Genomic DNA, 15435 nt, shown 5'->3' with positions numbered 1-15435 from the left:
CTCGTCCTCATTCTGTTCCTTACTGAGTCATTGTGTTTGTTAGGTTCGTAGCGGTCTGAGCTTGCGATGATATTACTGCGTCGCTACCCTGAATCTGTTATCTGTACTTGTTATCTACAGTCGTGGTTGTTCCCTAGTTCTAACAAACAAACAAACAAACAAATTTAATTTTATATAGCGCATTATCACAACATTACATTGTGTCAAAGCGCTTTACAGCATCCGCACCCAAAGCCCCCAGTGAGTAAGCCATAGGCGACAGTGGCAAGGAAAAACTCCCTAGAAGGAAGAAACCTTGGGAGGGACCAGACTCAAAGGGGGAGTCCACCCTCCAGGGGTCGGCAGGGATAGTCAAATAGAGAGATGGTTAAGTGCCAGAGATGGGGAAGCGCCAAGTCACATTGTCCCAATCATAAGATTTGGGAAATAACTGGAGAGCAAGGTTGTTGTTTGCCCTGTTCCCAGTTGCATTCCTTTTATTTCAAGTATTACCTTTTCCTGTTTTGTTATTGACCCCTGCGGTCTCTTTATTTAGTGGTTTACCCCTGTTTTCTGTTTTGTTAATTAACGCCTTGTTGCACGGAGCTATACTGCACCTCTCATTTCCTGCTTGTGCCAAGTCACGGCAAAACACATGGGAACACATTTTCAGAGTTGAACACAAACTTGTATAGCTATTGTTTCCATCAATCATATTACAGGTTCTACATTTTTTATCCTGCCAGCACACTTTGAAATTAATTCTACATGTCAAGTGTTCTTTGGTGTATGTACATAGGTTATCTGAGTTGTACTTTTATCTTTGGCTTGGTTCTTTAGGTAGAGATACTCAAGTCAAAGGTTTTTTTCCTCAACAATTATTCCTGGTGATGATTTACTTTAATAAACACAGAGGCCCCACTACTGTAGGTGTTCAACAAGTCATCTTATTTTACATTTGGAATTCTTTGCTATAAAATTTGCTCTGAGGCTTTCAAGTAATGCCTGCATATACTTGAGCATAAAGGAAAACAATCTTTATGAATAAATTTAGACACTGCCTTTTCCTGTCCGTTTGCATTACAAAATCCCTTTTTAGTTAACGGTTGTGGCTGTCACTACCCGACCAGCAGCTCCTCAGTTGCTGCACATGTGCACTGTAGCTACCTGATTTGCAGTTATTGCCCGATTTGGTGTCTGTAGTGCACGTGTTGAAACATCTTATGGCAAGTTAAATATTCACTGTTTGTTTTCATTTGAGGTGGTGTGTCACATTTAAAAATACCGTAATGGTTCAGCAAAGGGTCATCATACACATGGATTTCACTGCAAAATTAAGAATGTTATATTCCTTGCTAAACAAATCCCTGCATTTATGAATGAAGTGCTGCATTCGTTCGGTACATACATGTATGGAACCAAAAGACCCATACCGAAAATTTTCTATATGAATACATGAACTGTTACACTCCTTTATTATATTATATTATATTATATTATATTAAATATAATATAAGGTAGTTGCTAAATTGCCCATAGGAGTGCGTGTGTGAGTGAATGGTGTGTGAGTGTGCCCTGCGATGGGCTGGCCCCCCATCCTGGGTTGTTCCCCGCCTTGTGCCTATTGCTTCCGGAATAGTCTCTGGATCCCCCGCGACCCAGTAGGATAAGCGGTTTGGAAAATGTATGGATGGATAATTTAACGGTTTTCACAATACTACAATTTCAAACTCAGTACTGATACCCTGGAAAATACTTGATATCATTTTTGATACTACTAGGGGAAAATGAAAAAAGATTACGAGGAATACATTATTTAAATAAGACTGTCTGTTGCCTGGCATAGTACTATATATTTATATATACACACACACCGTAACATAGCTGCAAGATTCTCTTATGTAGTGCAAAAACAAATGTTGTCTACAGAGTAAACAGGGATCTGGTCCATGCAAATGTTTCTAGGTACAGCCCTGTTTATTTTCTTTGCTTCTGGTAGACTGCCACTGTTTCTGTCTACTGGTTGACTTTCCTCAAGTATTGTCCTGTTAATTGTATTATCCTGTTAAATGTACACTGTCTATTAATGTTACAGACGGGCAAGACTGATAACGTTTGTTGTCTAGCTCCCACTTTAACGAATTATTAGCCATAGCCATTTCCTTAATGATAACAACCAACGGTCAATGTGGCTATCGGGCAATTTGGCAATAGTTAAACAGCTAATGTTAGCATGTGCACCGGCCAGGCACACAACAATTAACAACAATTGGCTCTGCAGTCATTACCTGCAGTTGAATTCAGACTGAGGTCATAATTGTTGCTTGCCCTAACCTTCACTCTAAGATTAGTTTTAAGATGGCTTCTGTCTCTGCAGCTCTCAAATTGAGTATATGTAATCTGGGGATTATCAGATTTATATATAAGGTCTGTTTTTTTAGCTGGTCTTGTTTCTTTTCTTTAAGAAACATTTCCAAACTGAGGACCGTAGTTTCCTAATCAGAACTGGAGATGCCTGATCATGCCTTCATCTCTTCGCGTCATCTTTACTGTTTTTTCAAAATGCAGTTGCTAGGCTTATAACGCGATCTGGCTGGGGAACACGTTACGCCCATTTGGTACACACTGCATTGGCATGCGGTTGAGTATAGAATTCGTTTCAGTGTGTTGCGCCGAGGCTTTGGAATGATCTCCCGCTAGTGTTGTGTTCAGCTGAGTCAGGTGACTTGTTTAAAAAACAACTAAAGACTTTTCTGTTTATGCAGGAGTTTGAACTGACTTGAGTAAGTCTTTTGCTTCTAATTTGCTTTTAGTGTTATTTGTTTTTTACTTGTTTTACTTCGCTCAAATTGATTGAAATATGGTGCATGCATTATGAATGAAACGTATCATTAACGTCGGTCGGACCAGCACATGATCATGTAATCACCGTTCATGGATAGCTAGCTAACACATTTACTTTTTACTCCACTTTCTTACTTTTTTCCTGGTTTTTTGATGAAAAATGTGAAATCTGTAGAAATTACAAAAGACTTCACAGGCTTCAGTTAGCATGTTAAATGTTAAAGATCACAACAGTACAATTAGAAAAAGACTGAACAAGTATGGCTTGTATGGAAAAAGCTTCTTCTCTCCAAAAAGAACATTATTATTTTCTGTCCCGTGGCCCCCTAATGTCCCGTGGCCCCTCGCGTTTCGATTTATTGCTGCTCTCTGATGAGGCTTTTATTAATTTTATTTCAGATTAGATTGATCTTTTTGTAAATACTAATGTCATTTCAGGTGTGTCGGCTTCATCTGGAAGACCTTTAGAGCTTATATCATCGGAGGTAAACTTTACACTGATTATTAAACATATACAGTAGAACCATGGAACTCAAACATCTCTTAACTCGACCAACTCGATTAGGTGTATGGATTTTTTTTTACTTGTACCTTGACCAAAATCTTGGAATTTGACCGTTCCTGCTAAAATTTGTATGGGTAAAGACGCGTTCAACTCTACCAATTCGGACCTTGAACGGGTCATTCAAGAAAAATCTAACTGCAACTCGACTGAAAACTTGGAACACAACGAAACAAAACAGACCTGGTAAAATTTGTACAGATCGTGACGCACCTCAGTATGAAAGTATAAAAAAGTCTGATCTTCATCTAGCTTACTAGTGATGTAAGAATTGTATGTGCATGACATGCGATGTTGATATTAATAACATCAACCTGCACCTATTATTATTTGGTAGAAAATAGTACATTTCAGGGGCGGCATGGTGGTGCAGTGGTTAGCACTGTTTCCTCACATGTCTGGAACCCAGGTTCGAGTCTCTGCCTGGGTTGCATGTGTGTGGAGTTTGCATGTTCTCCCCATGTCGTTGTGGGGTTTCCTCCGGGTACTCCAGTTTCCCCACATAGTCCAAAGACATGCTGAGGTTAATTGGAGTTACTACATTGCCCGTGTGAGTGACTGGTATGTGAGTGTGTCCGGCAATGGACTGCCCCCCCCCCATCCTGGGTTGTTTCCTGCCTTGTGCCCATAGCTTCCGGGTTAGACTCCGGATCCCCCGCGACCCAGTAGGATAAGTGGTTTGGAAGATGAATGGATGGAAGACCCTCTCTTTTGCTAAATAATATGTCATAGTATTCGTAACATCTAGGTGTTTTTGAGAACTTGACAGATGTGCGGTTGCATTATAGAAGGTGTCCTTAACGGATATCTGCATTGCAGTACAAGTTGATATGCTTGCCTCACATTTCTGAGTTTTTTGGTCACGTTTGTTTGATCATAAACCGCTTGATGATTAAGCTTTAAGTGGTTAAATAAACTGGTTGTGTTGCCTTGTGGTGCAGACACAGCTTCGAAACATATTCTGCAAATGATTTGCTGTTGTTCTTGATCCAATTCATTGAAACCAAAATGATTCCAAATAACTGATGTGTGTTTACCTCTTTTGGTACCTGCCTTGCCATTTCGGTGGTGAACGCGTTTTAACTGCTGTGCTGTAGGAAATTCACTAACAGCGTTTACAGAGGGGCTACGCGCATCGCTGAAAAATTTGTGGGCCAATCTGGATTTCTTGCGCAAGATAAAGTAGTACATAATTTCTATATGAGATACAAACAAAAATAGTTTTTTTCATGATCATGGGAAGCCATAATTGTAATCGTGATTCAAATTCGATTGATTGCACAACTCTAGTCTGGACACAACTTATTTACTCTTCTCCAGTAAGTGCGCACAAATAATAACTTCCCCGAGCTCTTCCCTGTTTTTAGGGGAAATAGACAGGGGTGACCTTTCTCCCTTCTTATTTGCAATTGCAATCGAGCTGTTAGCCATTTCAATACCACACATTCTTACGGTACCAGAGAAGTTTGGGAATATTTCTAGCTTTAAGCCAAACTTGGATAAGAGTCCAGTCTTCCAATTAAATGAGGTGGCACACACCTATTAGTTGTCTTCACTGCCATTTAAAGTTACTAATAGTGATTTTAAATACCTAGGAGTGACTGTTAGTGATACATTTAATAAAATGTTTAAATGCAATTTTGACTCACTCCTTACAAGCATTAGAGAAGATCTTCAACATTGGTTTTACCTTTATCTTAAGCAGGCTGAATTAACTCAATTAAAATGAATATCCTTCCCAAGCCTCTTTATGCTTTTCTGTGTGTTCATATTTTTTTTTTCTAAGTTCTCCTGTATAAAAGTGACACCTTGGTTTCTGAGTTTATCTGGAATAAGAAAGTTCCACAATTACGCAAAGAGGTGTTGCAGAAGTCTGAATCTCTCGGCGGAATGGCACTGCCTAGTCTCTGATATTATTACTGGGCAGCTAATCTGGGGTCAGTTCTCTGTGAATTCAGGTTGGTCCTGCTAATTCTCCAGCCTGGTGTTTAATGGAATCTTTTTCTTGTGCTCCAGCTTCACTTGCGGCTTTAATTACATGTCTTTACTCGTCTTCAATCCAGGATCTGCAAAAATGTTGTGGTGAAGGTCAAATTACGGATTTTGGAATCCAAACTTTACCACTATCAATGGCACTTTGTAAAAACCTTTTGTTCCCTCCTTCACTGTGTATTGATACGTTTGGAATCTGGTCTCAAAGAGGCATAGTCACTGTTATAGATCTAGTTGTTGATGGTGTTTTTGTTTCTCTTCAACAATTAGGTAATAAATTGGGAGCCCGGAAGATTAAACTTTTCAGATATTTTCCTAACAGGAAAGTGTGTAATAGTTTTACAACTATTCCAGCTGACACGCCTGTCGACAACATAACCTACCCCTTACTCTAAAGATTACAATCTGTCCGACAGCTAAAGCTTGGCTGAAATTAGGTCATGCAACAGGACGATGATCCCAAGGAGAACAGCAAATCTACAACAGAATGGCTGAAAAAGAAAAGAATCAAGGTGTTGCTGTGGCCCAGTCAAAGGCCAGACCTCAACCCAATTGAAATGCTGTGGTGGGACCTAAAGAGAACATAAACATGTGCATAAACAAATGTCCACAAACCTCAATGAATTGAAGCAACGTTCTAAGGAAGAGTGGGCCAAAATTCCTCAGCAATGATGTGTGAGACTGATTGTCATGTTACTAAATAATTACACAGTGGAATATGTTGGGGGGGGGGGGGGTGGCATGGTGGTGCAGTGGTTAGCACTGTTGCCTCACACCTCCGGGACCCGGGTTCGAGTCTCCGCCTGCGTCACATGTGTGCAGAGTTTGCATGTTCTCCCCATGTCGTCGTGGGGTTTCCTCCAGGTACTCCGGTTTCCCCCCACAGTCCAAAAACATGCTGAGGCTGATTGGAGTTGCTAAATTGCCCAGAGGTGTGCGTGTGAGAGAGAATGGTGTGTGAGTGTGCCCTGAGATGGGTTGTTCCCTGCCTCATGCCCATTACTTCCAGGATAGGCTCCGGACCTGTCTGTCAGATTAGTAACAGGTATCACTGGGGAAAGTACAAGGGGGCAGGAACGTAGGGCATGACATAAATGATTTTTCAATGCCTTATGTAAAACGATAGAACTGAAAGCTACTTTCTTTTTCACAACTGTTTGCCATGGCTAGAAATGATTTTTCTGACCATACCAAATAAGTACAGCTTCCCAAAATCGGTGAAGCAACTTCATTACATCTAGAAAGAGCTACTTGTTCTTCCACAAAGTTCCACATAGTGAGCCAGTAAGGTCCATGCAGGCCTGCCATCTAATAACGTCTTTTATCTGAACAAATACCGCTATTGACTTCTTAAACCATATTTGTTATTATTTATTAAATGTGTAGAAAGCAATACCCTGACAGAATGCTGAACTGACTTTACAGTCTTCCATTTGGGAGTGATGACATCTCACCTGAAAGGAGTGAGTAACTAAATTGAATGTATATCATAATCACAATGACTGCATATAAATATATGAATGAGAATAACTGATACAAAGCTTGCACATTATAATATTGTCACGGAAATAAATCAATACTTAAGGTTATTCAATTAACCCATGATTGCAGTGTAAAAGAAAATTGTGAAGAGTCATTTTGCTTTGCGTCCCAAATCTGCAGCAGCATAGCCTTCTATCTGGTACAATGTCAACATGAGCCATGAACACCTCCATTAGGGATATGCATCACAAACCAGTCGGTTCTATGAGCCTGCTCCAGTTTTGTAAACGATGGAAACTGGCTGCCCTCGAAAAACCAATTTCTTTCCTTTTTTTTTCTTTCCTTTTGTTAATACAAGGCTGAATAATTAATAGGATGATCTTTTTACCATACTTCTCAATCACAGACACTTCACGCACTGACTGATGCTGTTGTCTGCAAATTTTTGTTGTATTTCTTAGGTGGCTCACCATTTTCCATTTTGAGTGTGATTTGTTTGGAATGTTTTGTGTTTTTGGATAGTATATTTATTATATTATTTGATATTTACATCACAAGGACCAGATGCACTGCTTAGTGCTTGTAAAGAAACACTATACATATGTATATGTATAGTGTTCAATACACATGTGTTTGCAGGGTTGCCAACTCTCATGCATCTGGCGTGACAATCATGCTTTCTGACCTTCACGCACACGCAAGAAATGTTACGTAAATATATATTATTCCATTGTAAATATAAAATTAGCTACATCAAAAGCATTGGGGTAGTTTGCAAACCATATAGACTATTTACAAGGTAATAAAACATGTCATGTGTGTGCAGGCTTGTCTGGAAATGAAAATCTCACGCCAGCCAGCTGGCCAAAGTTGGCACTGTGTTTTTATATCGGAAAATATAAGGTTTGGTAGGTTTGGCTATAAGTATATTTAATAATTTAAGTGATACCCGCACATATATCAGTCGTAGGTCAAAACATTGCTAATTTTGGCTGAATTGTAAAAGCCAGAAGTGGTACTAAAGAGCCGTTTGAGAGCTGAAAGGCTGAGCCGGCTCTTACTGCTGAATTCAGTGTCACTAGTGTAGCTCGGCATGATCACGCAAAGAAGCTGTAATCAAATACTAAGCAAAATGCCAAGTTTAAATACGGTGTAGACCTGCATTATCTCTTAGTTATGGCACGTTTGAGCACGTATGATGATACGTCCGAGAGTATATTAGATATTCTAACTTCGACACAATAGGTAAACTTTCGTAATAATGAATATTTATACAATGCTATTTTTTCATAGGACGTATACTCATTTGAAACGACGCAGTATGACTGAAAATTACATTACAGTGATGTCTGTTGATACCCGACTTGTATTTCCTATTTTCTATAATACAAAATAACAACACACGTTGGTTTTTAAGGCTTAAATCTAAGCCTGGTGAAAACGGTGGACATATAATTACGCTAAATGTGCTGAAATGTTTGTGATGAAAGTTTAATTGTTACAACCTGGAATAAACATAGGAACTGTAATGGATCATTTCACTCGTTTAAACAGTAGTACGTTAACCCATGCGCGATTTCTGTACCGGGGATTTTGATGTGTACATTGATAGGTACATCGATCTTCATGTAGGCCTTCTAAAGTATTCTATTTTGTTTGTAACCAAGTCCATGTTAACTTTATGATCGCTCAGAAAGTATTCATTGCTAAGGCGCCAAAGAACCAGTGTATTTTGCACTGAATTCTTAAACACTAATAAGCAGTAACCTATAACAAAATCATGGTTGTTACACTGTACAATATATTTGTGGCTGTAAGTCATTTTAGAGAAATTGTGGAATAGGTCACGATTAAATAAAAGAAAAGTGGTGATTTATATATCAAAGCAGTGAGAAAAATTCATTCTCAACGCATGTTATATACACTAAGATCCAGCTTCACTAAGTCTGACCAGACGAACACACATTTCTCAGTCAAATATCTTCATTGTGGGAAGGCATGACAGAATTTACAAACTACTATGGAAGATTGTCCTTTTATTTTGAAGGATCACTTTGCTGACATTAGGACAAGTTGCAAAATGCCGCCTGTACGCAGAGTTATATGGCTGTCTGAGAGGAAAAAATGTAACATGTAACTACAGACGTGAAATATTAACGTGTTCAAACAATTCATTGTTTTTGTTAGATAACATCACCTCTATCTATCAAAGCTCTTCAAATTAAGATTAAATATTTGTTTGTCCAGATATGTTAAAAAGGAAAACATTTTTCACAGGATGTGCTTACTTTTTCACATGACTGTATATGCCCTATTGTGATCCAGCCATAGGTGATTGGCTGATCACTGCACACAGCATGTAATTATGTGCAAGTGCTCGGGAAGTAAACTGGGTTGCAGCGGTAAACATTATACTGATTTCTTTATTAACATATATTAGATCATCTTGAAAAGGAATAATCATTTAAAAGCTTACTAAGTATCATTTCCTGTGGCAAAATCTTAACAAAACGTATTCCCATTTGACAAATCTCACCACTCAGCAAATTTTATAACCAAGATCTCAAAATAATGGAATGGCACTGATTTTGAAAATATCACCAAAAGACTGCATATTGTGATATAATGTCTGTATGGTATGACTGTATGAAAAATTAGGTACCGCCCAAGCCTATTTACAACCCAACTGATTACCGTGGCTCTTGCAATGTGACAGCTGCATGTGCATAACATGTGATGTCTATTAACATTGCACATCATGCAGGCCTACTAAAAATGTTTTGCATTATACAAAAGATAAATATTTGTGTGTATAAAGTTTTTTGGTAACACTTTCTATGAATGCCATGTCTATAAAAATCTCTGAAAACATTCATCATGTCACGCCCACACAGGCGGACACCACCGGCGGTAGCTCGTTAAGAGTAATGAGCTTAGGTATAAAGCCAGCCAGAAGTCACCAGCCCAGTGCGAAGTATTGCGCTGATGTATAGAAGCCTTACCAAGCACTTTCTTGTCGATTGTCTCTCCCTGCTACCTAACCCTGCCTGTTTACCTCGTGTCCTCTCCTTACCTCTCTCTCCCGTTCCAGACCCGTTCCCGCACCTGACCCCTCTACCCTGCCTGCTCCAGCTCGTCCCGTTCCCGTGCCGCTGTGTGTTCCAGTCTCGTGCCTCCTTGTAGGACTGACCCCCCCGGCTTACGACCTCCCTGCCTGTTTTTCGACCTTGTCTCTCGCCTATCCCTTCTGGTGCCTCAGTTTGGTTTTCACTAATAAAGCGTCGCTCGGCTTGCATTCCTGGATAAGGCTCTCTCTGTTCTGGTTACCCTGACACATCACACATTATAATGCATTCATTAAGCATTATAAATGGCTATAAATACTTATAAAAAAGGTATAACACGGTATAACTATGTTTATTATGCATTATGTATGCTCTAAGAAACTCTAGAATGCTCTATTGCACTATACATAACTTAATAATGCAATACAAGTCATCCTTAATTCTCTTAAAATCAACTATTGAGTCTCCACTGTAATAATTTTGAATATCTTTCATGATATTTGTCACCTACAGCTTTTACTCATTTGGCTTAAAAATGCCTTTTCCATGCGATGAATTGTACAAAGGTTACATACGCCGCAACTTGGCAAGGTTTGTGACAATAGTGAAATCAACGGAAATCATGGTTCATCTTCCCTGCCTTACTCAGTCTGATCGGGTGAGTCCCAGTTCATGCTTTGACCTTGCTTTAATAAATTTATTGTGCTGATTTGTATTCCATTACCTAAATTTTTTAAATGGATATTAGCTTTGGAAAGAACTTTGTAATAGTCTTAGTTTAGTAGACTCAGACTACAGTTTCGCTGAGATTTGTACTGCCCCTTGTTGAATTATAACAATCCTTGCTTTTTACTTACCTATATTTATTCTGAGTTTGTAACATTAAGCATGCTTATTTTGAAGGATGAAATAACGGCTAAGAGAGAGAGCAGAGGCAATTACGACGCTATGGAGCGTCTGTTGGACTGTTTGAAGCGGAGAGAGAACTGGCCTGATGATTTAATCGAGGCCCTGAGATCCTGTGAGCAATGGGAACTTGCTTCAGAGCTTGAGAAGGAATATGAATCACTCAAGGTCCGGCCCACTAGGAGTAAGTTTTGGTTTCAGTTATTCACTGGTCCTTAAGTAACCTTTAGTGTGTGATTCTGCTTGTGTCGCTGCTATGGACTGGCATCTCCCCAGGTTCTCCTCTGCCTCCTGCCCTGATCGTTTTGGTACAGGCTTCATGCTCACTGCAAGATTAGCGATTGTGGACTTAAGTAATACTCAAATATAATTTGCCGTCATGGGAGGCATGGTGGTGCAGTGGTTAGCACGGTACATGGAGAGTTTGCATGTTCTGCCCATATCCTCCTCTGCCCCCCCCCTCACCACACACAGTCCAAAAACATGCTGATCATAGGATAAGTTGTTATGGAAAATGAAAGGATGGATGAACTGGCAATCAGTCTCACTCTTCCTAAATCTTCCTAACTTACAGGTGGTGGCACTCCTGCTTCTGTTCCTGCGACTGCTCCAGTGGATGCCAGCCGTCACACTGTCTCAAACCTTCCGGAACATGCAGCTACTGAAGCTGTCCCAGCTGTTCCAGCTCCATCAGGGACGGGCCACTCAGCTTCACTGCCCAGTCCCTTTCAGGCGGCTTCTGCTGATAAGGGCATTACCCCTAATCACACTGACACTCTTAGTGGTCCAGGTGAGCCCGACTCACAGGTGTCTGCGTCACCCCATGTCACCCAGCCTCGAGTCACAGAAGAAGTTAAGAATGCCTCCATAGTATCTGCATCTAGTCCTCAGGAGAGCCTAACTGGCAGGCCAGTAGAGGATACCAACCCAACAGACGCCCGTCCAAACCCATTTCCAAAACTAATACAGACCTCCAATCCAGGCAATGATCAGGTAATATCTCAGCTTTTTATGATTTATGCTTTTTTGCCCTCAAACCGCAAAGCCTGCCTGTCCCATTGATGTTCTTTCTTTTTATTCATGTTTCATCATGGTGTGATTTTCATATACATTTTGATAAAATTTAAAACAAGTCTCTGACAGTACATTGAAAAGAAAGACACTTTTCTGAAGTTTACATTTTATGAAATCAAGATAATTAATAAATATTAATATTAATAAATATTTTTTAATTAATTAAAAAAAGTAAAGTATGTAAAGGTGATCTAAAAGCTGGAAGCCTTATGTATTTAATTTTAAGCATGTATTTCTAATATTCATTAAAACAAATTGAACTTTATTTCTTCTTCAAATACCTAAGCTTGCCTAATCTACTAATCATGTGGAGCATTACTGCCATGTTCTTTATGTAATGTGGTTTGCTGTATGTCTGGAAGGTAACTGATAATCATCCCCATGCGGAGCCTAGTCAAGCACATCAGGCTCAACGTACTGCCAGGGCAACTGCATCTTCTGCTGATCTTAACCAAGCCGATAATCCTGCAACTTCCATCTCCACCGATGATGCCATGTCTGAAGAAATGTACTTTAGCAAGCCTGGAACGCTTCGTTCCCATTCTGCTGAACTACACCAATATTTTGACAACCAAAGAGCTGCTGAGTCAGTGGAAGAGGAGCCATACTCTGGTAATTCTGACCTCTCTGAGATGAGTGAAACTGTGCAACACCCAGAGCCGGAAGAGAACTCTTATGAGAGCCTGCTCGATAGCCAGGATGTGCACGTAATTGAAGGACATGTGACCGAAGAGATCCCTGTACTCAATCATGCAGGTCAACCCACAAGTCCCGCAAAGGAAAAACTGACCACTCTTCATGACAACCACCCCACTTCTGGAAGAGCTGACATCGCAACCCATGATTGTCCACATGAAGGGGGACCCAGCTTCCCCTACAACCTGTTAGAGAACTATTCTATCCCTCTCTTTGTTCTGGCTGGAGCATGCATTCTGGTCTTGCTAGGGAGACTGAGGAAATAGTTATGTTAAAGGGGATGGTGAATGTACAATATGTCATACAATATCAAAATCTATCTTTATATGCTTGTCTTTTGAAAAAAGGTATTTTATAGACGAATGTCTTTGAATTTCCTCACACAAGAGTTTAAATATATTTTAAAATATATTTTTGCATAATATTTGTTTTGCACATTCCTTTTTTCATGTAAAGCTTTCACATAAGAAGGCTCTTAATCATGAGCACATGAGATGTGTCCCTTTCAGTAAACCATTCTTAATACTGCTTTTTATATTTACCAAAGCATCTCCATTTACTCATGCAAGTGTGTGATGGGTCCAAAAAAAGAAGCAGGTCTTTGAAGATCTAATATCCTGCAGTCCAATCTATTTTAGTACTTTACTTGCCAGTTTTATTTAGTATATTATCATTTTAAACGTAAGCCTTAAGATTAGTATTTTTTTATGGATCGTATTAATGTTAAGTATCTGAAAGTACTTGTTTGTCAAGTTTTGAAGATCATGTTTGTGTAAATAAAGAGCCTGTGAGTTTAATAGGACTTAACATATAAATAGTGCACTTATATTAAGAGAAGTTGTTGAAACGAATGTGAGTTTTATTCCGTTTTAGTAATTAGGTTTTTTTTGGGCATAAAAGGCTTGTGTCTGCGCTTTAAGTATTTTTATCTTAGCGGTTCATCTGTTTTTGCACATTTGATTATTTACTGTTGGAATCATGAATACTAGGCTGCTTGTTTAATAGCAGTGAAATCTGTGTGCTGCTTTGTAGAAGAAGGGGTGAAATAAAGTCCAGAACTATTTTCTAAAACATTAACTTTATTGTCATTTAAATTTCTATAATTGGTGAACTGGAGTAATCCATAACTTTTTGCTAGTATTCTTGTTGAGGTTACTTCAGTTTATATAGCTCAATAAAATAAAAAATAAAAAATGCTGTATTTTGCTGCCACGCACATACTACACTTATCCAAAAGTTGTGGACCGTGTATGTAAAAGTCCATTATTCATTCTAACAACTGAAAAAATGGGTACATTTATACATAAATTTTGTCATGTAGTGATGAAAGTTTTTTTTTTTTACTCATTTTACAATATAATTTCAACCTGACATCTCTATCAAAAACATTATTTTACGTTAATTCATACTGTAAACTGTGACTAAAGCAGATTCTACAGTTAGCTTGAAAGCTTTGGTCCTTCAGTGAGACATCATCCCGCCTCACTAGCTTATGTGTCTCTTATGATTTTGTATAATAATTGTGACAGTTGTCTCTGGATATTTTGGAATATGCGAATGTGTGTAACTGCGTAGCGTGATGCCATATTGGACATAGAGGTGTTAATAAAACTGCTACTGCAAACGGAATAGAGAACAAGGAACAATGCTTGTGCCAAGTGAGAGCGCAGTGCGGGTGTTTTAAGGCAGACATTATTCCGCAATGGGAAAGGTCAAGAATTTTTATTTAAGAACAATATTTTTAGGTACCTGTAAAATAATATGAGATTACACATTGTGTGATTAGGGTTGCAACAATCCAGGGAGATTTAAATTGCACATTGGGGCAGTAAGTCCCTGTGCCTGTGAGGTTGCTGGTTCAAGCCCAGCTTTGGCATTTCTGCAGGAGCAAGGCACTTACTCCCCACCCCCCACAGATACCACAACAGGGGGCTACCTTTGTGGCCAGTTTGCTCTCACCTACAGAAAGCAAGTTGGAGGAAGTGAAAAGAGAATAGTCCCACAGATCAATAAAGTTTCTATTATTAAAATGAGACATTTTATAGTGTCAAGATATCAAATAAAATTTAACGTCCAAGTTGTGAGAAATTGGTTCAAATATTCATCGGATCCAGACGATACAAGCACTAACATGGGACTTCATCTGAAATAGCCCTGATTACTCGACGCGCTTCGAAGCCTTAGTACCAGACATAACATTCTATACTGAAAAAATTCTGGTGAGGTGTTCTTGTCTTTTTACAGATGTTCTTTAAAGGGTTTTATTTCAGTAACACTTTACTTGATGCGGCACAAATAATATAATATTAGACTATTACTTATGTATTAATTGATCATAAACTAAGTCTTAGTTACATACTGTTAATTCATAATTAATGGATCGTGACGCATGTTTTACCTCAAGCAGTTACTATATTTGTTGTTATGTCACTTAATTCTGTAAACCTTTGCAAACTACTGAAGGAACAAGTAGTTAATAACACATGAAATACTGATGTCATGTTTACTCATCATTAATGAATTGTGACACGTATTATCTCAAGTAGTGACTATATTTGTTCATGATTTGGTCATGATTTGTACTTCAGTAGTAACTGAGTTATTACAAAGTATTTGAGCCCAGTCAAGTAGAGTTACCTTTATTTCTCCTACGCTCTGCTTAAGATGTGTGGAGAGGGTGCGGGGTTTTAAGTACCTCGGTGTCCACATCACTGAGCACCTCACCTGGGGCACTCAAACGGACTTCCTCATTGGCAGAGCCTGACAGCGCCTCTACCACATTCTACCACTTCCACTCTGCCGTTATAGATAGCGTGCTGACAGGAAGCATGACAG

At 39.1% G+C, this 15435-nt stretch overlaps 1 protein-coding gene across 5 annotated transcripts in view; it reads left to right on the top strand.

The window, feature by feature from the left end:
* The window catches only part of LOC125721109 (mitochondrial antiviral-signaling protein-like), a 37232-nt gene extending 23555 nt beyond the window's left edge, over positions 1–13677 (top strand). Inside the window, exons 1-5 of one of the 5 annotated variants that reach the window (XM_048997047.1) lie at positions 3374–6840; positions 10438–10582; positions 10828–11014; positions 11405–11823; positions 12267–13677. In XM_048997047.1, coding sequence (XP_048853004.1) covers positions 10460–10582; positions 10828–11014; positions 11405–11823; positions 12267–12866 — 1329 coding nt within the window. In that variant the 5' untranslated portion in view covers positions 3374–6840; positions 10438–10459 and the 3' untranslated portion in view covers positions 12867–13677. Of the gene's footprint in view, positions 1–3373; positions 6841–9410; positions 10255–10437; positions 10583–10827; positions 11015–11404; positions 11824–12266 lie in introns of those variants that run through there. The other 4 variants (XM_048997046.1, XM_048997045.1, XM_048997044.1 and 1 more) reach the window with 4 other exon arrangements.
* The last annotated feature ends 1758 nt before the right edge of the window (positions 13678–15435 follow it).

Source organism: Brienomyrus brachyistius, unplaced genomic scaffold (genome assembly GCF_023856365.1).
Source record: "Brienomyrus brachyistius isolate T26 unplaced genomic scaffold, BBRACH_0.4 scaffold32, whole genome shotgun sequence".
In the NCBI taxonomy this organism is placed as follows: domain Eukaryota; kingdom Metazoa; phylum Chordata; class Actinopteri; order Osteoglossiformes; family Mormyridae; genus Brienomyrus; species Brienomyrus brachyistius.
Note: the sequence above shows the minus strand (reverse complement) of the source record. Positions and strands in the feature narration are given on the sequence as shown.